The sequence below is a fragment of the Rhineura floridana genome, chromosome 6 (genome assembly GCF_030035675.1).
Source record: "Rhineura floridana isolate rRhiFlo1 chromosome 6, rRhiFlo1.hap2, whole genome shotgun sequence".
In the NCBI taxonomy this organism is placed as follows: domain Eukaryota; kingdom Metazoa; phylum Chordata; class Lepidosauria; order Squamata; family Rhineuridae; genus Rhineura; species Rhineura floridana.
In genome coordinates, this window is record NC_084485.1 from 139313340 (window position 1) to 139334884 (window position 21545).

Consider the following 21545-nt stretch of genomic DNA (forward strand, 5'->3'; position numbering starts at 1 on the left):
CCCTATGAATCAGTGATCTCCAACAGCATCTGTCATGAACCACCCTGTTCAGATCTTGTATGTTAAAGTCTGTGACTTCCTTTATGGAATCAATCCATCTCTTGTTCGGCCTTCTTCTTTTTCTACTCCCTTCTGTTTTTCCCAGCATTATTGTCTTTTCTAGTGAATCATGTCTTCTCATGATGTGTCCAAAGTATGATAACCTCAGTTTCATCATTTTAGCTCTAATCATAGTTCTGGTTTAATTTGTTCTAACACCCAATTATTTTGTCTTTTTTGTGGTCCATGGTATGTGCAAAGCTCTCTTCCAACATCACATTTCAAATGTGTTGATTTTTCTGTTATCTGCTTTTATCACTGTCCAACTTGCACATTCATACATAGAGATCAGGAAATACCATGGTCTGAATGATCCAGACTTCAGCGTTCAGTGATACATCTTTGCATTTGAGGACCTCTTCTAGTTCTCGCCCAGTCTAGCCTTCTTCTGATTTCTTGACAATTGTCTCCCTTTTGGTTAATAACTGTGCCAAGGTATTAATAATCCTTGACAAGTTCAATGTTCTCGTTGTTAACTTTGAAGTTACATAAACCTTGTTGTCATAATTTAGTCTTGTTGACGTTCAGCTGTAGTCCTGCTTTTGTGCTTTCCTCTTTAACTTTCATCAACATTTGTTTCAAGTCAAACGTGCAGGTACAGAATCCTAAAGATTGTGACGTACACCACTGCTCGCCTGTCGTTGGCTCTTTTTCTTGATCCCGCCCTCTTTCCATACACGTGCGTTGGTCTGAAACGGTAAACATACCGAACTTCCTCCCAAACGGAGGCTGCGTCTGACGTTAGCCTCCGACCGGAACCCGGAAGTGATGGCGCGAAAAGAGGTGTGTGAGTGGGAGGGGATACGCTATTGGTGAGTGGAGTGAGGTGGGTTTTTGTCATTGTTATTTTTGGCAGAGTTTTAAGACCCTCCGATAACAGTTGCAGCGGATGAGTGTGAGGCGTGTCTTTGCGCGCTGTCAGCCGTGGAGGTGACCGTTATTCGCCACCTTTGGCGCGGGGAAGGGGTTCAGATGAAAAGGCTCCTCCTCCTTTTTCAAGCTGTGCTTCTTCAGGGGGGTTTCCGAGGGGCGCGGCCCTGCTCTTGTTTGCCGTTGGGGAGGGAAAAGAGGTTCAGGTATGTATGTGTGGGGCGCGCGCGCCTCCTGTTTACTCTTGCTGGAATAAATATTCTTGCTATTCGCGTCTTTTCCCCCCTCTCCAAACTGCATATCGCAGGGAGGGAGCACTTTGTTACCCCCCGTGTGAATGTGGCGTCTTAGACACGTGTTGAGTGCACCTGCGTCTACTTAATGTTGATGAATTCTGTGGAAGAAGGTGGAGACGGTGAGATAGACCACCTCCTTTCAGACTCGAGAGGGAGACACTATATTTGAATATTCCTTGGGTCAGTTAAGTTCCCTGTGAATAGGAAAAAAAGGGGGGGTGGAGATCTTAGCCCCGCTCTGTTCGCTGCTGCGTTGGTCTTTTATTTGAAGTAGGTTTTGAATGCAGATCATTAAAGAATGTGGCCCACCTCTTTCAGTTTCAAGAAGTACAGTCTCTTCCTTATTCTGTTCACATCTCATTCTATTGCATGTCTACCCCGGGACTTAAACATAATGCCTAGTGAGCAAGGAGAACTTAGCTGTATGACATTGCACATGCTAGGTGCCTTGACCGACTGCCACCTGGTAGCATCTTGGAGGAATTGGTAGCCTGGTGGAAGCTGCATTCACATGCTAACGTTGAACTAAGTGTCAAGTCTGTTTAAATGATCCCAGGGCTGCCCCTGCTATTAGGTGCAATGAGGTAACTGATATTGGATATCATGCACTGGCAGGAAATTGTTAATTATTTAATTTAATCATCCTACTTTTAGGAATAGGTTGGTGAAAAAGATGTTTCTGTTATATTCTTCTGCATTTGGTTCCAAAATAATGCAACTGCCCTTTAGTGCTACCACCTTGACTTTGGTAGGGGTGAAGCAGCGGATGCCATTTGCTACTCAGTCTTAGACAGCACAGTGTTTTGAATCGGGCCTGAATGGGACAATGTATCCACACAACACTGAATAAACAGATCTGACTTGCTTTCCTAATGTATGTTTAAACTGAGCCACATCCTCATAGTTTGGGAGAAACTTTGCCATTTAGGGCAGTATTTTCACAGGTACTTTAAAGACTTTGTTCCCAGGATCTAAGTATGTTGAATTGAAAGTAAGGCTGCAGTCTGAAGAGTACTCACATTAGAGTAAATCTTGTATAACTCTGAGCTGCAGACTCTAACGTGCATTTGTTTCGTTGAGGTTAGTTCCTAGCAAGTGTGTTTATTATTGCACTCAAGTGGCAACACTAATCTCTTGCTTGCAAAACCTCACATAACAATAAATGCAACATGGCACTGTTCTCTCCCCCTTCCTCTCTAATTCTTCCTCTCTTTGAAAATGGAAACGGACTGCCTTCAAATTGATCCTGACTTATGGCAACCCTATGAATAGGGCTCATGGTAAGCAGTATTCAGAGGGAGTTTACCATTGCCTCCCTCTGAGGATAGTCCTTCCCAGCTGCCAGGGCCTGCTCAGCTGGCCACAGCTGCACTACCCAGCCCCTTCCTTGTCCGCAACTGCCAGCTGGGGAGCAACTGGGCTCCTTGGGACTATGCAGCTTGCCCACAGCTGCACAGATGGCAGGGCATGTAACCCCTGAGCCACTCACTGTGGGGTGATCTTTAGCTGGCCCTTGACACCCAGGAGACACGAGTGGGGATTTGAACTCACAGACTCTGGACTCCCAGCCAGGCTCTCCTCCCCACTGTGCTATACCAGCTGTCTTCCTCTCTTTAGAAGAGGACAATCATAGTAATCTATTTGGGAGAAAGGACATGCTTCTCTACCACAATGTATTTATTATGTCTAGTTAGATTCTGGCAGAAATCGTAATTAAATTACATTCATGCTAGTGAAAGATGCCAAATCTCAGGTACACCTGAAGAAAACTGAGGTTTTTTGTGTTAAATAATCTAGTAATATTTATCCATGTTTCTCCCCTTCTTCCACACATGAATTCAGTGAGACCTACTCCCAGATAGGTGGTGCTGGATTGCAGCCTGCCTTATCTGTGGAATATATTCTATTTGAAAGAACAAAATATCTATGTATATGCACAAACAACCATTTCTTATTCTCATGTTATTCTGCAAAGATGAAAAATCAATACTTAACATAGCTCTTGTGTAAAAGCATTTGGAATACTACTGCATATGTATTTCTGAATGTGTGCACCTTCGGAATATTTCAAACTAAACAAAAAGTTGCATTTTGGTCTTTAGGATATATGAGGCTGCTGGCAAGCTTTGAGTAATGCAATAAATGTATGTGCAAACTGCGTTCGCTTTTAACAAGTAGCTTAATTCCTGCTGATAAATCACATGTGGCTAGACTTCAAACAAAAGTTATATTTGTATTTGCAGATCATAACTTCAGATATTATTAAATCAGCTGTCTCTTTGACAGAGTTTGGATTACATATGAGGTTCCTGATTTTAAAGCAGCACAACTGCAATGAAGAAAAGGAGAAAGCTCACTGCAAATCTAGATGACAGAAAACATCTTGATCACCAGAGGGAATCTTCTGATAAGATTCCTGTAGCAGACGCTGTGCAGGAAGCTATTGTTGATTCTGTGGGAGTAGCTACTGCAGACCAGCATGCGTATTCCAAAGAACTTCCTCCATCACCAGATGAAAGAAAGCTTTTGAGCTCCCTACAGTACAACAAAAATCTACTCAAATACTTAAATGATGATCGACAGAAGCAACCGTCTTTTTGTGATCTGCTCATAATTGTTGATGGAAAAGAATTTAGTGCCCATAAAGTAGTAGTTGCTGTTGGAAGTAGTTACTTCCATGCTTACTTGAGCAAAAATCCAAGTAAGAATGTTGTCACCTTAGATCATGTAACTCATTCAGTTTTCTGTCATCTGCTTGAATTTCTGTATACATCAGAGTTTTTTGTGTATAAGAATGAAATCCCTCTAGTTTTAGAGGCAGCCAAGTTTTTAGATATTATTGATGCTGTCAAACTGCTAAATAGTGAAAACGTTTCCATTTTGCAATCTGAAGAGAGGTCAGAGAATCCATCACAGTCAGAAACATTAAGTGAACCAACTCCTAAAGTCGGAAGCAATCACCAATGTAATTTGTGCAATCGCAACTTTTGTTACAAGAAATCCTTAGAAAATCACTTGTCCAGAGCACACAAAGCTTCTGCACAGGAAAAGGAACATGGACTAAAAATAGTCGCGAGCTCAGATATTTCTACCAGAAGATCAATGAGAAATCGAAAATGTCCAGCTAAGTTTGATCAGAATGACAATAAAGGTGGAGATGTATCTGACAGCAATTTAGATCAAATTATTCCTGGCAAGAAAACCAATGAGTCTAACAATGAGTCTGAAGAGAGTGGAAGTGAGTATCCCACTGATGAAGACAGGCAAGAAGAGAACACATCCTTAGATGATACCGAGTCTGAAGAGCAAAGTGAAAAAGAATGTGAGGAAGATAGACATGAGACAGATGGTTTGGCAGCAAATATTTCTGAAGGCAGTCTTTCCACATATATTCCGGTTATTATTCAGAACAGTAGTAAAAAATTCTTGCAGTGTCCTAAGTGTAATAAAACATTTGATCGAGCAGGTAAGTAGGAATCGTATTTTCCTCCTTCCTTTGGGGATGTTTGATTGGAAAGCAAACTAAAAATTGTGCTTTGGCTCCTGGGTACAAAGGAGCTCTTTCTGATAATTGCTCACATCTCTAAAACAGCTTGTAAACACACTGTGTAAAGACAGGTTCTGTATAGAGATGACTATTACAGTACAGTAGGGCTTTGCTTCCCAGCGTTCTGCTAATGCGGCGGCTTTCATTCCCCGTTTTAAAGCCACTTTTGTGGCATTTTCACATGATGCGCCCCATTATACTCAATGGGGTTCCGCTTTACGCCGATTTCCGCTTTACGGCGGGGGTCCGGAATGGAACCTGCCATATAAGCGGGGCCCGCCTGTATAAAGGCATGTTAGCAAAGTGTGCAACTGACATACTTGGAGTAGTAAAGAAAACTAGAACCTCACATATTCTGTTTATTGCCAGATCATTTCTGCTGATGTTCTGATATATCAGTCTTTTTAAAAGACAAACAATAACTAGCAGCCATGTCATATGTGCTGGTCTTTGACCAAAATAAAGAAATTCATTCATTCACACAGCCATGTCATATTACTACCAAACAACTTTATTTTATAAAGCATGTGAAAATATCAAAGAAAGAACTGTTACGTGTGTTACCTAGAGAATGCTTTAACTTTTCTGGACTTGCTGCTATGGTTCTTTTGAGCCTTCTTTGAAAAAGACATGAATGGTGTTGTTAGACATTTGGACACATGTATGGAAGTATTTGGGTATTCTCTGAACTGAAGGTATCCATCATGTCCTTTAGATGATATTGGGCTACAACTCTCACTAGCCCCAGTCAGCATGGCCAGCGATCAAGGAGAATGGGAGTTGTTGTCCAACCAACTCCTGTAAGCTTGTTTGCCCCAACACAATTGTCTACTGGGAACACATGAAGGTGACAGTTTTATGAAGTTGCCACATTGTGGCATGTAATTGGGTGCTGTATTGTAGGCTGGCTGAAGACTAATCCTGGTTCTGGAAGTGTTTAAGAAAGCTGCTTTCTGTTATTGCAGCAGGGATAGGTGCCCCAAGCCATGAGAGAGGACGATGCATAGGCCACCAAGCAGATTCTAGCAGTGGAACTGAAACTGATTATACCAATTCTGCCAAAGTCTGGAGAAGTTCCTTATCAGTTTCACCACAGCAGCAATTTCAACAACAGTTTTAAGATAAGAAGTGAGATGGCTCCCTGAGGTGAAACTGACATGGTGCTTCAGCACACTTTACATTCTGTTTTAGCTTCTGTTTCCTCAGGCTGAGGATTGGTGGTGGGTGACATGGTGGTGACATGCAATCACATTCCAAACAGCACTGTTAGGTCACCTAGCTGAAGAAAGAACAGTTTCCCAGTTGAGAGAATGTGTTCCTTTCAAAAAGATTTCCTTGAAGGATGGCTTCATTTCATTATGGGCTTATCCAAACGGAGCAGGATAATCCACGGTTTCCATATTCGGTTTGTCATCTGATAGTCCTCACTTTGCCTTTTAGTTCGCTCTTTCCCAATTAAAAAAAAACGCTTTTTTGCACCCGCACACGCAGCGGTAAGACCTCAACATTCTTTTTGCTTTTTCCAAGCTCCGCCTCTAAAACCTCCCCCTATCAACCAATTGGTCAGCAAAAAAATGACGTATGCTCCTCTCCCCCTTTGCAACGAAGCACAATATGGCTGTAAAGGAGTTCTCGCCTGGGAAGGAAAGGCTGCTGGTCGGTTTCATGCCTGCCTTCCCACGGAGAATGAAATTGACACCCTTTTCTTGTTTGCATTTGCGATATTACACTTAAACGAATGTATGCTTTTCTGCCTTTATTGATATTTAAGGAGATACACAGGTTGGCAATGCACTTATTTCTCCAAAAAAGCAAGAAATGTGTCCCCCCCCTTCTCCCTTTCCTTCCCCCGAGAATGAAATTGACAAAGCTTTCAGAGCAGGCTTGAAACCGACCAGAAGCTCTTTTCTTGTTTGCATTTGCAATATTACACCTAAAACAATGTATGCTTTTCTGATTTGAAGCAAAAGCCCCAGCAAGTAGAATGAAATTGACAAGGCTTTCGGAGGCAGGCTGAAACCGACCACCCCCCTTTTCTCGCTTGCTGTGCATTGCAGATCTCACCCAGAGCGGCAGCCCAGTTTGCAGGCTGGCAAAAAATTAAATGCATCTGCGCAGTAGTTGCAGACCCCCCCAATACCCCACCATTGCAATGATTGGTTCAATTTTCCCGGGCTTATTCTCGCACATGTGCAAAAGTGCAGATACATGATTGGCTGGAATGAGGAGAAGGGGCAAGGGGAAACATCAGCTGTAAAGTATTGCATCCTAACTCCTGAAGGCACAGCAGATGATTCCCAATTTTAAACAGCAAATCGCATTTTTGCCGGTATTGCAAGGAGCGGATTTAACCCGCGAAAATGCATAACAGCGCGAGACGTCATTTGGACGACTGAAAAATAATGAACACACATAGCGGGCGTGTCACACATTTTGCAGTCGTCTGGATGAGCCCTATGTCATGCACTATAATCTGGTTTATCTGAGAAGTCCTTCAGAAATGTATCATTACCTAAGCTTTATACATGGTAATACTGCATATTAGCAGGACTAGTTGCTAGCTGCTCATCTAATATTTTAATTTGGTTTGGTTTGTAGGGAAATTTGAGAGCCACGCTCGTGTGCACACTGGTGAGAAACCTTTTGAGTGTGATATCTGTCATCAGCGCTATTCAACCAAATCCAACTTAACTGTCCATAGAAAGAAACACAACTATGAAATTGTATTTCATAAAAAGGAACACAAGTGTTCATACTGTAACAAACTGCATGCCACGAAAAAGACCCTGATAAAGCACATAAAGAGGCAAGTATGAATGAAACTTGTTATGCTGTAATGATATGGTGCGTTAAGGTGATTTCTTTTTAGTACAAAATAGTATAAAAATGTATGGCTGCATAAGGTTTTATATATAAACAACTATCTGCTTAAAATATATGGCAGCAATATATTTTAAAAGTGTATGGTGTTAAAAACGTATGGTTAACTGTGTGTGATGTATTTAAAGTATTGAACGACTGGGCACATTTGTATAAAGTGACTCATTGTTACATTGGGATTGAGAGTGCTTGCATCTTGAGACAGTTCATACACTCACCTGTTGTCGATTCTGCTTTTACGTTCAAGGGCCTGCACTTTTGCTCTCTGCATAACACAAAGTAATATGTGAAATGAGGAATCTACACATAGGGTGGCTTAAAGTATGGGCAAAAAAATATTTAAAGGGTTTGGAGGGAAGGACAGCATATGGGAACAATATGTTACAGCTTTGCCAGTGCTGTAAAGTTGGAATATATAGGTAACACACATATAACCAGTTTAAATGGCAGTTTTTTTTTCAAATGGGAATATAAATCCAGAAGCATTTCAGGCATTTACGCTTACTTTCTGTGCAACATGGAGTGGGGTACGTTGGCTGTAAGGAGTAATGCAGCTTTGTTCTAATATTGCTGGCTGTGCTTAAACAAATAATTTTCTTACTCTGCTATATCCAGAAATAATTTATCACTGGATTTCCCCACCTTCCAGATTTCATCCTGAAAATGTACAGGAATTTCTCTCCATAAAGAAGAAAAAGAGTGAAGGCTGGAAATGTGATGTAAGCATAGTTTTTTATTTTACTGGAAATAATTTGACACTTGGTTTGTGTTTTTTTGGATGCTGTCTCAGATCCAGAGAACTGAGTGTCCATGCAGCAGTGCTGTGTACATTTCTGTTTCAACTACAATTCTTCATATTGCATTGGAAACTGCTCCAAAGGGTTCCCTTTCTGGAGTATGTAGTAGTGGGGCCCGGGGAGCTCCAGTGAGAAGGGGCCCCAGGGGACGCCGGTGCATGGACAAAAACTTTATTCCCTGGTTTTGGATTATTGTCTCCCATTTTAATGCATAATTTTATGCAAAGTTAATTTTTTAGCATACATTGGGTTGAGGCATCTTTAGAAAATGTGATCGGTATGTGGCAGTAACTGATGCCAAAGTTAATAACAGCAAATAAAAAAGGGCAATGCTGCTCTCTGTTACATGTGTAATACCATCCATTTGTGTAGCCGGTTTCAGGATTGCAGTCTACCAAGATTTTAAAATAAATGACTTCATGCACTGTTTCTGTGCTATTTCCAGTTGGTAGCATGATCAAGTAAATTTATGATGAATAATAGTACCGGCTATAAATCAAGATACTCTGTTGTTGTTGTTGTGTGCCTTCAAGTCAATTACGACTTATGGCGACCCTATGAATCAGTGACCTCCAACAGCATCTGTCGTGAACCACCCTGTTCAGATCTTGTAAGTTCAGGCCTGTGGCTTCCTTTATGGAATCAATCCATCTCTTGTTTGCCCTTCCTCTTTTTCTACTCCCTTCTGTTTTTCCCAGCATTATTGTCTTTTCTCGTGAATCATGTCTTCTCATGATGTGTTCAAAGTGTGATAACCTCAGTTTCATTATTTTAGCTTCTAGTGACAGTTCTGGTTTAATTTGTTCTAACACCCAATTATTTGTCTTTTTTGCGGTCCATGGTATGCACAAAGCTCTCCTCCAGCACCACATTTCAAATGAGTTTATTTTTCTCTTATCTGCTTTTTTCACTTGTGTGCTGAAGATGTTATAAAATGTGAAATAGGAATAATAGACTAGCAACTAGTCCATATAACGTGGCACAGAATATTTCCAGAAAGATAATGTGCTGATGGATTGACTATTGGCTTTACCTGGTAAAGTGTATCATCATCAAAGTATTAGCGCGGTTATTTTTTAAAAATTTTAAAAACGGATGTATTTTATTTTCCTCCAAGAAGCTCAACACTGTGTACATGGCCCATATTTATAGTTAATGATTGGTTGACTGCTTTATCACTTTAGATTTGCAATAAATCTTTCACTCGAAGGCCTCATCTGGAAGAACACATGATTCTTCACACCCAGGATAAGCCTTTCAAGTGTACCTACTGTGAAGAGCACTTTAAATCCCGCTTTGCAAGACTGAAGCATCAAGAAAAGTTCCATCTTGGTAGGAAAATCTAATTCTGCTTGAAAATATTAAATATGTAAATATGTTTTCTTCAGTATATATTTGTTGACATAAACTCAGCTTTCAGTAAGCAATTTGTGCAAATCTCTTGCAGCACTGTTTCAGTATATGTGTTCAAGCTTTTTTTTAGTTGTTCAAAGATTGTAGTCGGGGCTTTCTGCGTCTCTCAGCTCACTGGCAGGGTCCTCCCTCCCTTTAGCCCTTGACTATGAATTTTTCTTTAGAGCTTCCCCTTATAGTTTGCAAAAGGCCAAATATGATGTTTTCAGCCAGATTGGGAGATGATCTGATGACTATTTTGTGATTGTATGTTGTTTTAAATTGTTTTGAAGGATGTATTTTAGATTGTTATAACCTTCCCTGGGACCTCAGGGTGAAGGGTGAGTAATAAAAGAATAATTTCCATTTTAGGAGTGTCTCCAAGATACTAGAGAAGGACAAATATTATGTAGATTAGTGCTGTGCACATTTGATTCTGTATATGTAGGAGTGGACGTTGGGCAGGTTCAGGGCCTAAGCTTGTACAGGGACTGCGATCCCAATACAGTTAAACTCTACACAGGGTGTGGGAGACTCAGTGGTACTGGAGACCCATGATTGGATCTCCCTCTCTTTGTTTCAGCCTTAAAAGCAGCTAGGAGGCACTTTGGATTTGATTTGCAGCACTGTGGGGGAGGAGGTAACTGTTCTTCATCCGCCATACCTATAGCCCGTGTTGTACCATTCTCTTTTTCCCTCTGTGACAAATAGCCATTTTAAGAGGGGGAGTTCCATTTGGGGAAACAGGACAGTGGGGAGGGTTAACTGCCTCTCCCTCCCCAGGACTGCAAACTTGATCCAAATTGGCATAAGTGAACATGCACTGTGGCTGCTTTTAAGGCTAAAAGAAACATGTCAGGAGACCCAGTTGTGGAACTGTATATCATGTTTCTTGTGGTAAAAAGATTGTGCCACGTCTGCTAGAGCTTTAGAGAAACTGGAATAATATTACCACCAAAGATGTGAGTTTTGCATAATGGGAAACTTAAAAGTAGGTTACCCCAGACTTTCAGATAAGGGTTGTGGAAGTGGTGTCTCTCTCAGGTCATGTATAGGTATTGCTAGTTTTGCATAAGAGCAAATAGATTCTCTCTGTTAAGAATACAACTTACTTCTGCTCAAAATTTGATGGTGTTTTAGTGTAGTAGAATAGTGAGGTGAAATGGAGATTTTCCAGTAAGAGGGTTAAGCAGAAAAGATTTTGTTTTGAATGCTGTTCAGTTTTGCCTCCATTGTCCTGTTTTATCAGTGTAGTGTGTCTTATGTTGTGGATTAAGGTGTACCAAATGCATGGCCCCACAGTGGAGCAGATGCCATCAATATTTACGACACAATGACTTCATAGAGCAAGGCTTGCCAAACTGAACAGAGCAATGCAAGTTTCTTTTTTGGGGGGAGGCAGGTTAAAGGGATGATTATAAGTGAGCATTTTTCCTTTCAGCTTTATGTTCTTGAGGTCCAAAATAATGTGCTGGTTATGATACAATTTACGTGCTCAGGTTATAACAATGTAAATTGTATTCTTGTTTCTTCTTAGGACCTTTTCCATGTGATATTTGTGGTCGTCAGTTTAATGACACTGGCAATCTGAAGCGCCATATTGAATGCACTCATGGAGGAAAGAGAAAATGGACATGCTTTATTTGTGGAAAATCAGTTAGAGAAAGGTAGGTGGTAAAATACATGTGAGCAGATCAGTGTTTTTATATAAATTTGTTTCTATATACAAAACAATAAAAACTGCAAAAGTTTTTGTATGATAGATGATGACTGACCTAGTATTTCAGTTAATGATCTTACTGATGGGCACAGTGGCAGAGGTCTCTTCAGAGAGTAGCCTAGACTAAAACTAATATGAACCCCTTGAGTATTGCTTCCCTAATGATGTCATGTAAATAATTTGATGTCAGTAGGATAACGTCACATGAATTGATACAAGAATCACATGTGGATTATGAGAAATGCCACAGTTACAAAATTACCCCTTGTAAACTATATTAAAAAACCCAGTTCCCAGCTTTCCATCAAATTCTAGTACAATATAAGTGTGACTTGGAACAAAATACTGCATTGTGGAGTGCTCTTGTTCAGTCTTCCAGCCAGCCATGCCCTCTTCCAGGATATTTCTTTTTGCTCCCTACTTTAATTTTCCTTCCCCCCAACAAAAAACCCCCAGTTGGTCACTATTCCATGCCCATTCCTTGTTTGGGATGTTTTATTGGGGTGGGGGTTTTGCCCCATAGGTTTTTTCTAACATTTTTTTGAAAACCGCAGAGTTCTACCAAACCTGCTGGCACCTCTCTTGTGTTTAGATGGTACTGTTGGTTCTATAAGGATAGGGAGAGAATGAGTTTGCTGCTAGTATTGAGGATGATCAAGAAACTGGATAAGGCTATCCAGATAAGCCAGGCCTGATTCACAATGGCTGTAATCAGCAGGGTAGGGAGCAGGCTCAGTCTTTGCCCAGTGATGCCCTTGAGTTTGCCCCCATGTAGTTTATCTTGCCAAGGCTGGCCTAAGACTTCTTGCTGCCTGACACAAAGGGCAAGAAGGTGCCTCTTCCAAGTATAAAGCCAAGCAGGCTGGCAATTGAACCAACCTGGCAACAGAATAGGATCTTCCACTGTACTGGAGCAGCAGTGTAGTTTAGGGACCTAGAAGAGGGCATGGGGCATACAGAGCACTGTCCTACTATGGAGGGAAATGGCCAGGGAGCTCAAGAGGATCAGCCAGAAGGCTACTGCTGCCACTGCCTAAGGAAGTTGTCTCACTCTGTATAAAGGTAGGACTGGCCTTTCGTTTGCATAAGCAAAAGTTTTTGCTTTCATATTTATTTAGCATATTTCTAACCTACCTGTTGTCATAACTGATCTCAGGGCAGGGTACAATACAAATAAAACTCAATCATACTCAAACAAAGGCAATAAAAACTATTTCACAACAAAAGCAGGCAAATTGCACATAAATAACCCCCCAAATCTTTCTGTATATAAGTTCTGAAACAATGGAATGAGCTACGTGCCTCTATATAAATGAGCAAAACCTAATATCCAGCAAATGCCTGGGCAAACAAGTTCTCACCTGGCACCAATGAGGGCATTCCAGAAATGGGGCACAACTACTGCCTTTCACACCTGCATCTGGGGACACTTTTTTTTCTTTAGTGAAGGGCATTGCAAAACAGAATTGGTGAAAGAAAACAAAGGGAGAAGTTGGTACTGAGCTGTTGTTGAGGAACTATATTTGGGGTCATGCTGGCAGCAGAATATAGTTGTATGGGAAAATTGCAGTATCTGCACTGGACCTGCAACAATAAATAAATATTTAATTTGTAGAGTCTTTCCACCTACTGCTGCTTGAGGCGGCTACTGCATGCTTGTGGTTGTCATCTTAAAATTGTAGCATATTGGGCTGGGTTTTCTAGTGAGCACAGCAAGCCCTGCCCATGACTTTCCCCCTGTACTAATGCTTGGGGAAGCAGGATGTAATAGTCGTGTCCTAGCCTTGTGAAAATCCAGATGGGGCAAGGAACTTAACTCTCCCCTGATCTCGTTGAGGAATTGCCTAGGCTGAGTTCTTCTTCCCCCTTCACCACTCCTCAGTCTGTATTGGGCTTTGATCACAAGGAAAGGGCTAGAAAAAGCATTCGTAAGATTTCAATTTATCTCCTCCAGAACAACTTTGAAAGAGCACTTGAGAATCCACAGTGGAGAGAAGCCTCATCTGTGTAGTATTTGTGGGCAGAGTTTTCGTCATGGAAGTTCATACAGGTAAACAAGTCTATATAGTTGTTATGCTGCTGTCAGTTATCCTATCAGAAAAGTGCTGACATTATTTTATTTATTCCCTGGACAGAGGCTAGAAAAAAAATCAGCTGTGTTCTCTTTAATTTTGTTTCCTTGTTGCAAGGCTGCTGTGGAGCTAGGATGGAAAAGGAGGTATTCTCGGTAGTCAGGGAAAAGAGCATGTTGCCAGGCAAGGCTGAGGTCTCAAACTGTCAGCTAGAGTCTCTTAGCCACATGAGCAGTTTCATTTTCTAACTACTCTTACCTCATAGCCAGGTGGACACCTGAGGTGGAGCACTAAAACAAGGAGTAAGCCAGGCTAGCAGGTTCGGATGTAACAACAAGCCACAGTTCACATAAGCACATATTCACAAGCCATCTTCAAATCATGGTTTCAGTTCATGTTTTGTTGGGCACAAACAACTGCAGAGAGATGGCCGGGGCAGGTTCAGACATGTAAATAAACTATGGTTTAGTGCTGTCTGAATGCTGTTAATACAGCATCTTATCCCATGTGTGCTTGAAACACTGTGTAGTTACAGTTGTAATTCTGGAGACTGCTATATGCATCATGGCAAGCTCAGCTTAATAGTGAGCATAACATATCCTGCCAAAGATTAACCTTGTGTGTTTATTTATACAGACTTCATCTGCGAGTCCACCATGACGACAAGAGGTACGAATGTGAAGAATGTGGAAAGACTTTTATTCGGCATGACCATCTGACAAAACACAAAAGAATACACTCAGGTAGACAAATAACATTGACATTAGCTTTTTCATTTAAAAATGAATTCTGGGATGAGTTCCTGCTGGGAGGAAGGGCATGTGTGTGTGAGAAAAAATAAAAACAAACACAGGAACACAGAATTTTGAATATTGGTTTTAAGACAGCTGTGTCTTTTATAGTGTTAAAGTATCCATACTTCTTTCATCATCCTATTATTATTCTATGTTATATATATATTATGTTATATATATATATATATGTCCATTTTCACTGTGTTAAGACAGAGTAGTCAGAGGTGTGTGTGTGCATGTCATATGTAGGCAGAGCTATAACGTTAAAGAAGGGACAGGGAGCCTTTTTGGTTCCACAGGCCAGATCCTTATTGGGATCTACCTCATGGGCCAAATTTGACAGGTTGGCTGTCAATCACATGGCATCATTATGATGTCACATAATTGGCAGGTGGGCAGGAGCACTCACTGGCAAAATCCCTTATGTCTCTTTTAAGTCTCTGCAATCGGGGATATAAAGGGGAGGGACTTGCAAAAGTATTTTCTGAGTCTCCCTGTGTTTCCCTTTTAATTTTCCATGATTAGGGGTTTAAAGGGGGGGAGACTTGGAAAAGCTTCTTCCAGGTCTCCCTCCCACCCCTTTAGATCCCTGATCATGAAGAATTAAAAGGGAAATGCAGGGAACATTGGAAAACACTCTTTTGCAAGTCTCCCCCCTCCCCCTTTAAGTTCCCAATTAAAATACTTCAAGATGGGAACACCGGAGCTATCCTAAAGCCTTTGCAAAAGCAGATTTGAAATAGCTTGTGCATGCAAGGTGCTTCAAAGAGTGCTTTTACATAGGGCTTTAATCCCCACTTAGCTAATGATCCCTCAGGAACAGGACTGCACAGCCAAAGTGGGATTAAACCCTGCCCACTGCTGACTTCACAAATGACATTGGCGGGTGGGTGTGGTTTGAGGAAAATGGCCTTGCAAGCCAAATGGGACCCCCTGAAAGACCATGATTTGGACAGAGGCCATAGGTTCCTCATCCCACATTAAAACATGGTAAAGTAGATATTTTAAAAAAAACAAACCCAAGATTTCAAATACACAGGGCTACCATTTATTCCAATAGTTGAAGTAGTTCTGTTTAAACAGTTGGATTGTTTATAGGATCAAGTAATGAAAACTATGATGTCATCCATTGCGTGTGGAGGTTGTCGCTTTGGGGAAAAAATGGTGCCAGCAGAAGAAAACAAGTGTAACAGGAAAAAGCACTTTAGAGTTACTCCTCCACTTGTGCCAGCTCCTGTTCTTGAAATCAGTAGATAATATATTGACGATATGTCTTCCCATAAGGGCCAGTTCAGATATAATGCTAAGCCAAGGATTAGTATTGTGTGCATAAGCAGGAGTGAGCCTTTAGTTCATGCACTCCCCTCTCCCCTCTTTCACATGGCAGAGCAGGAGATCAAAAGTTTCTTTTTTTAAAACTATCCAAGGTTCCCATTAATTTATGAACTCAGGAAGTCTGGTTAGTTTACGCTGTTGTCAGTGAACAAGTAAGCTAACAGTGTGGTTTGTTTGAACTGAGCACTTCCCTAAGTTTGGATGTAATGGGGAATCCTGGTTAGTGTTAAACCAGAAGCCTTTGTTCTCCTGTCACAAGAATGGGGATGGGGAGTGCATGAGCTCAGTGCTCACCACGGCTCCTGTACACAGGACTAAACCATGGTTTTGCATTGCGTTTGACTTGACCCTAAGAGGATGAATGTGCAAATTACTGTTTTTTAGTATTCTTGCAGACTTCTGGTTTTCCTTGTTTGGGTGCCTTTAGTTTTTTTATTAAATTCAGATCAGATGTAATTCAGATCATGGTTTTGGTCCTCTTAAGGTGAAAAGGCCCATCAGTGTGAAGAGTGTGGGAAATGTTTTGGCCGAAGAGATCACCTCAGTGTTCATTATAAAAGTGTTCATCTTGGAGAAAAAGTGTGGCAAAAGTAAGTTTTCGTTTTAGTTCTGAAACACGTTCATATCGTATACAAAGTTTGGCCAGGTTGTTATGTACTAATATGGTTCAGTTTAAATATAATGAGAAGAAGCCTTGTGCCAGTGTACTCCCTCCCTTTGCATACTGGGCTTTGAGGAAGATGCTGTGGTTTGTCAAACCACAGTTTCCTATCTTGTCCAAACTGGGAAAGTATGATTAAAATGCTGCTTATAAACCAGAATATTCAAACCTCCAGAAGGGGTGCTTTCAGATTAGGGAAAGGAGTAAAGGCTTAAGTGCTTCCTTGGTGCCAGTTTCCTGATGATCAAAGAAGCTGCATGGGGTTGCATATACAGAAAAAGATGAGATTCCGATCATTCATTTCTAGTTTGTGTTTATGCTGCTTTGTGGCTCCCAAAGTGGCATACAGCAATTAAAAAAAAGTTAAACAAAAGTTAAACAAAATTTGAGATTAAGCTGCAGTACAAATTGAAGTACAAATTAGTTTGGCCCCAAGATGAGTGCACAGGGTAAAGTTGCTTAGACATTTTCTTCTTTTTAATGTATTCTACATGGTTTGGTTCAAATTCCTTGTGATGAGCCCAATGTCTCTGAAGTGTCTTAGGCTACAGTCATACACATACTTTGGGAGTAAACCTCAGTGAAATCTGCAGAATTTAGAAGTAAGCATGGATTTGTGTGTGTGTTGCAAATGTGAGTTCCTGTTTGCAAAAAAAATTCTTTTTGGGTAGCTGAACATTTGGCTGTCTTTCCATTCTTTGATTTACAAATAATGACCTAATATATTTACATCTTTCTGCAGAACAAAATTTAAAAGCAGGAAAAAATGAGGAAGTTAAGCCTATGGTTGTGATGTAGTTACGTATGCATTAAAATTGTTTATGGATGGGCAGCTGATTTTCTAATAGGTTTTTGTTTTTTTTGAAGGTACAAAGCAACATTTCATCAGTGTGAAGTCTGTAAGAAAGTCTTTAAGGGGAAGTCAAGTTTAGATATGCATTTTAGGACACATTCAGGTAAATCGTCATAAACTATGCTTTGCTGGATTAGCAGGATTAATGTAATGTATCATATTAGGTGATTCATAATAGTAGCAGGAATGCGCACAGAGCATTTCTTATGTGTCTGGCCCATTTCAGTGATCATGCAGGTTTTATTTCCTTCCTGGCTACTAGTGACAAATCACTTGTTTATAACACTGCAACTAAGTCACATTTTGTGATGCATAACTTGTCTTAGTATTTGACTACTAACCAATTTAGACTACAGATGAGTAATTGTGCATTTGTGTGCTCTTCCAAGTCAAAAACTCATCTCAAACGTTAGCAATTCTGAGGCCAACTAGACTTTCTGATATGATTTCTACATGCAAGAAGTTTTTGATGTTGGGGAACTTTCAGTCTATGCAACCCTCCTATCCGTAGTCTGAAGTGGTGTATTCTAGGAATAGTGGGATCATATGATCAGAAATATCAATTCAAAAGCGTTAGCTCTCAGCACAAAAGTTGGTAATTAGTATTTTTTTTATTTGTCTTTTAGGCAAGAAAACAGGTTCTCAAAGAACAGACTTCTCAGGGCTGCTGTGTTGGTTAATTATGCAGTCAACTGAGAACTTTCTTTACCTTTCTTTAGTGGAAAGTCATATAGCTTTACAAATACACATCCCTAATATTAACTAGATAGTTTGAAAAACCAATTGCTTTAATAACAATGACAGTGTTGTGATGACAATTTCATATGCATGACATGTATTTAAATTAATAAAATGCCTCTGCATGCAACAGATAAACTAAGAACAGTATGTAGCATTGATATAATAAGAAATATTTACTATGTTTACCGACTTTTCAACACAGGTGAAAAACCATACAAATGTCAAATTTGTAACCAGTCCTTCAGGATTAAGAAGACATTAACTAAACACATGGTTATTCATTCAGATGCTCGCCCTTTTAACTGTCAATACTGCAATGCAACATTTAAGCGAAAGGACAAACTGAAATATCATACTGACCATGTGCATGGAGGAAAGTCTGCAGAAGAATCACTAAGCCCAGCACCAGAGGAGAAAATAAGCTCCTTGCCAACCCAGTATGTGCCTGATGACAAGGCTTTCCAAAGTGAGTCTAAACCATTCATGGAACAGCCCAAGGTTTATCAAGCAGAAACCAAAACAATGCTACAGAATGTATCCCCAGATGCGTGTATTCCAGTAACATTGATACCAGTTCGGATGCCTGAATCTCAGTCTGATCTTGTACAACATACCACCCCTGTTACATCCTCACCTCAAGACATTCTTCCTCCACAGCCTCCTTCAACAGATTATCAACAAGCAACAGATTTGGCATTTCTAGAAAAATATACTCTCACTCCACAGCCTGCAAACATAGTTCATCCAGTCAGACCTGAGCAGATTTTGGATCCTCGGGAACAGTCTTATCTTGGAACATTATTGGGTCTTGACACAGCTCCTTCCGTACAGAGTATTTCAAGTAATGGACATTCATGATTACATGTGCTGGATTATTAGAGTGGTATGCAACAAAGTACTTCACTAGTGCAAGGATTTCTGCTTGTGCTGCAGAACTTCCCGTCCCTTTCTTCTTCCCCCACACCCTCCCCAAATCTGCTCTGGAGGGTTGGGAAAAACCCCAGAACAGATTTGGAGGCATGCAGGAAGACAAAAGGGAGGGGAAGTACTGTTGTGTAGCCAAAAGTCTTTGTGCTAGGGGAACTAGTTTGTTGGATACCGCTCTTATATTCCACTAGTCTTGCTAATCCGTTTAGCAGTCAGAAAGCTAACAAAGTCGGTCTGTATTTTCTTTGGCATCTTTAGTCTTTTTAAAGCTGCTTAGCACAAGGAAAACCAAGTGGTTTTTTAATGCAGTGGTTTTTAAATGTTGTATAGATTTTTTTTAAAAAAAAACTTTCAAGGGGTACTAGACCAGATATTTCATTAAGATTTCTTAATTCATTTATACACAGCTCTTTGTGTGTTTACTTTTCTTTGTACATCTCTCCTTTTGTATATGAAAATGTTCTGGGAAGCTTCAGGACACAAATTACACAAGTCCCTCTTCATATTGCAGATTACCTTCATCTCAAACCATTATTGTTGGCCTTAAAATTATTTGTATTTCAATGCCAGAATTTGAGAAAGTAGATAAAGGCTGTAAAACTTAATACAGTTCTGCCGCTAGTGTCAATCTGCAGGATTGCAGGCATGTCAACCAGTGACACAACCGGGTTTCCCCACTCAGTTTGCATATCATGGTAAGCCATTGAAGCTCTGATTCCACCTGCTTTGCTCTTCCTTGTTAGTGCATGGGAAAAACAAATCGCAACCCCTGGCCTGGGGATTGTGATTTGCCAGTAACTTACCATAATTCAAATTTATATAAAATCATATTGAAATGGAATTGAAACATTTGTTTCAACGTTTTTATCATGTGTATGATGTGATCTATAGCCATGTTAAATTCAGATTGGGAAAACATGCATTGATTGGCTTAACAAATGTGGACAAAACTTCTAATGATTCTGAGTTGATTAAATGAAAAATGAAATGGACTGCCTTCAAGTCGATCCCGACTTATAGTGACCCTATGAATAGGGTTTTCACGGTAAGTGGTATTCAGAGGTGGTTTGCCATTGCCTCTTAAACTTGCTTCTAGACATAAATCCAAGTGTCTCCCATCACTAGAGTATATAGCCTTTAACTTGGGTAGAACAATTCCAGTTGCAGGATATGATTCTATATAAATTAAAGCAGAAATGTGGGTTTTCCAGAAAAGATTCCTATGCATATTAGTGTAAATTACATAATTTCCATTGGAAAATGTTCAGTTTGCATTGTAAAAAATTCTGATGCCCTAGAGTGATGTAATTTAACACATTCATTCTACTTACATTTAGCAAAAATGCTTAAAAAGGTTTGAAACTGCCAAGCTTGTCTAATACAGTATTGTCTAATACTGTAAAGTATGCAATTGGCATGCATTCACTGTTACTCATGAACCATGGCAAAATAAAGCACTGGAAATTTTTCTGCCCCACATCACTGGATTAAAACTGATATTTTATTGATTACTTTTATATCCTACCTTTCCTCTAAGGAGCTCCATATGGTACACATTGTTCTCCTTCTCATTTTATCCCCACAACCCTGTGAAGTGGGTTAGGTTGAGAGACAGTGACTAACCCAGGGTTACCCAGTGAGCTTTCACAATCTGCGCTGACAATACTTACCCCTGCAGTGAGACTGGAAATAGCTTAAGGAGTTGTATACTTCACTTCAGTCTGCACTGAAAGAAGCGAAAAAGTTAATACCCAAACCAGGAAATGTGATGCTAGTTGAATGTGGGACCTTATGGTTTGGCTATTTACTTCTATATGTGGTGAGAGGAGTAAAAAATACACATATGGACCCGATGTTTGTTTCAGATCTGGCTGGGAGGGGGGGCAGAGGGGAAGTAAATGTATGAACAGTCCTTAGTTCAAGATGGAATAAAAGTAGTTTCTTTTTTTTTATTGACTGCAGCATGCAGCTCTTTCTTGGAAAAAATATTTTAAATGATAGCTTTTAATTGCCCTCTGTATTTACATGTTTGCAAGTGGATGTGCAAAAGGGAATTCAAGAGCAGCAGTAAATCATATTTATGATAATTTAAATCTCTTTTAACAGCTATTTTTAAAGCAAGCCTTCCCTTTTGCCTTGCTAAATGCTTACTCAAGGTATGCTAAGATTTTTTTAGTTGTAGTACAGTCATTTATTACCCAGATGCCTAAGGCTATAATCCAATATACTTGAGACTAAGTCCCATTGAACCCAATAGAGCTTACTTCTGAGTAGACTTGTATCGGATCACAGCCTAAGGCAGCAACACTTTTCAGTTATAAAGAAGAGATTTAGACATGTAAACATACTGTGTGCATTTTAATTCATGTAATTTAATGGTGGGGAGGCTTATATGGGAGGAGACTTTTCTTGAGATAATCAGGACTCAAGCTGCTGATGGCTTTAAAAATCAAAAACAGCACTTGAGTTGAGCACAGAAGAGAATTGGCAGCCACTGGCAGTTGCTTTAAAATAGCTGAAATAAGAGGAAACGTCCACATCAAGGTGATGGTTTGAACAAT

The 21545-nt window shown here is 40.2% G+C and overlaps 1 protein-coding gene across 6 annotated transcripts; it reads left to right on the forward strand.

The window, feature by feature from the left end:
- The first annotated feature begins 801 nt into the window (after nt 1–801).
- Nucleotides 802–19589, forward strand: ZBTB41 (zinc finger and BTB domain containing 41). 6 transcript variants are annotated; one of them, XM_061633963.1, is made up of 11 exons: nt 802–882; nt 3509–4731; nt 7411–7618; nt 8342–8411; nt 9674–9821; nt 11419–11548; nt 13556–13651; nt 14310–14416; nt 16287–16392; nt 17331–17419; nt 18260–19589. In XM_061633963.1, the coding sequence occupies exons 2-11, from the start codon at nt 3600–3602 to the stop codon at nt 18913–18915; spliced, it is 2742 nt and encodes a 913-aa protein (XP_061489947.1). In that variant the 5' UTR covers nt 802–882; nt 3509–3599; the 3' UTR covers nt 18916–19589. The 6 variants fall into 6 exon arrangements, with proteins under 6 accessions (XP_061489947.1, XP_061489950.1, XP_061489946.1 ...); XM_061633966.1 differs by having other exon boundaries at nt 825–882; nt 3552–4731; XM_061633962.1 differs by having other exon boundaries at nt 845–911.
- Nucleotides 19590–21545: the final 1956 nt, after the last annotated feature.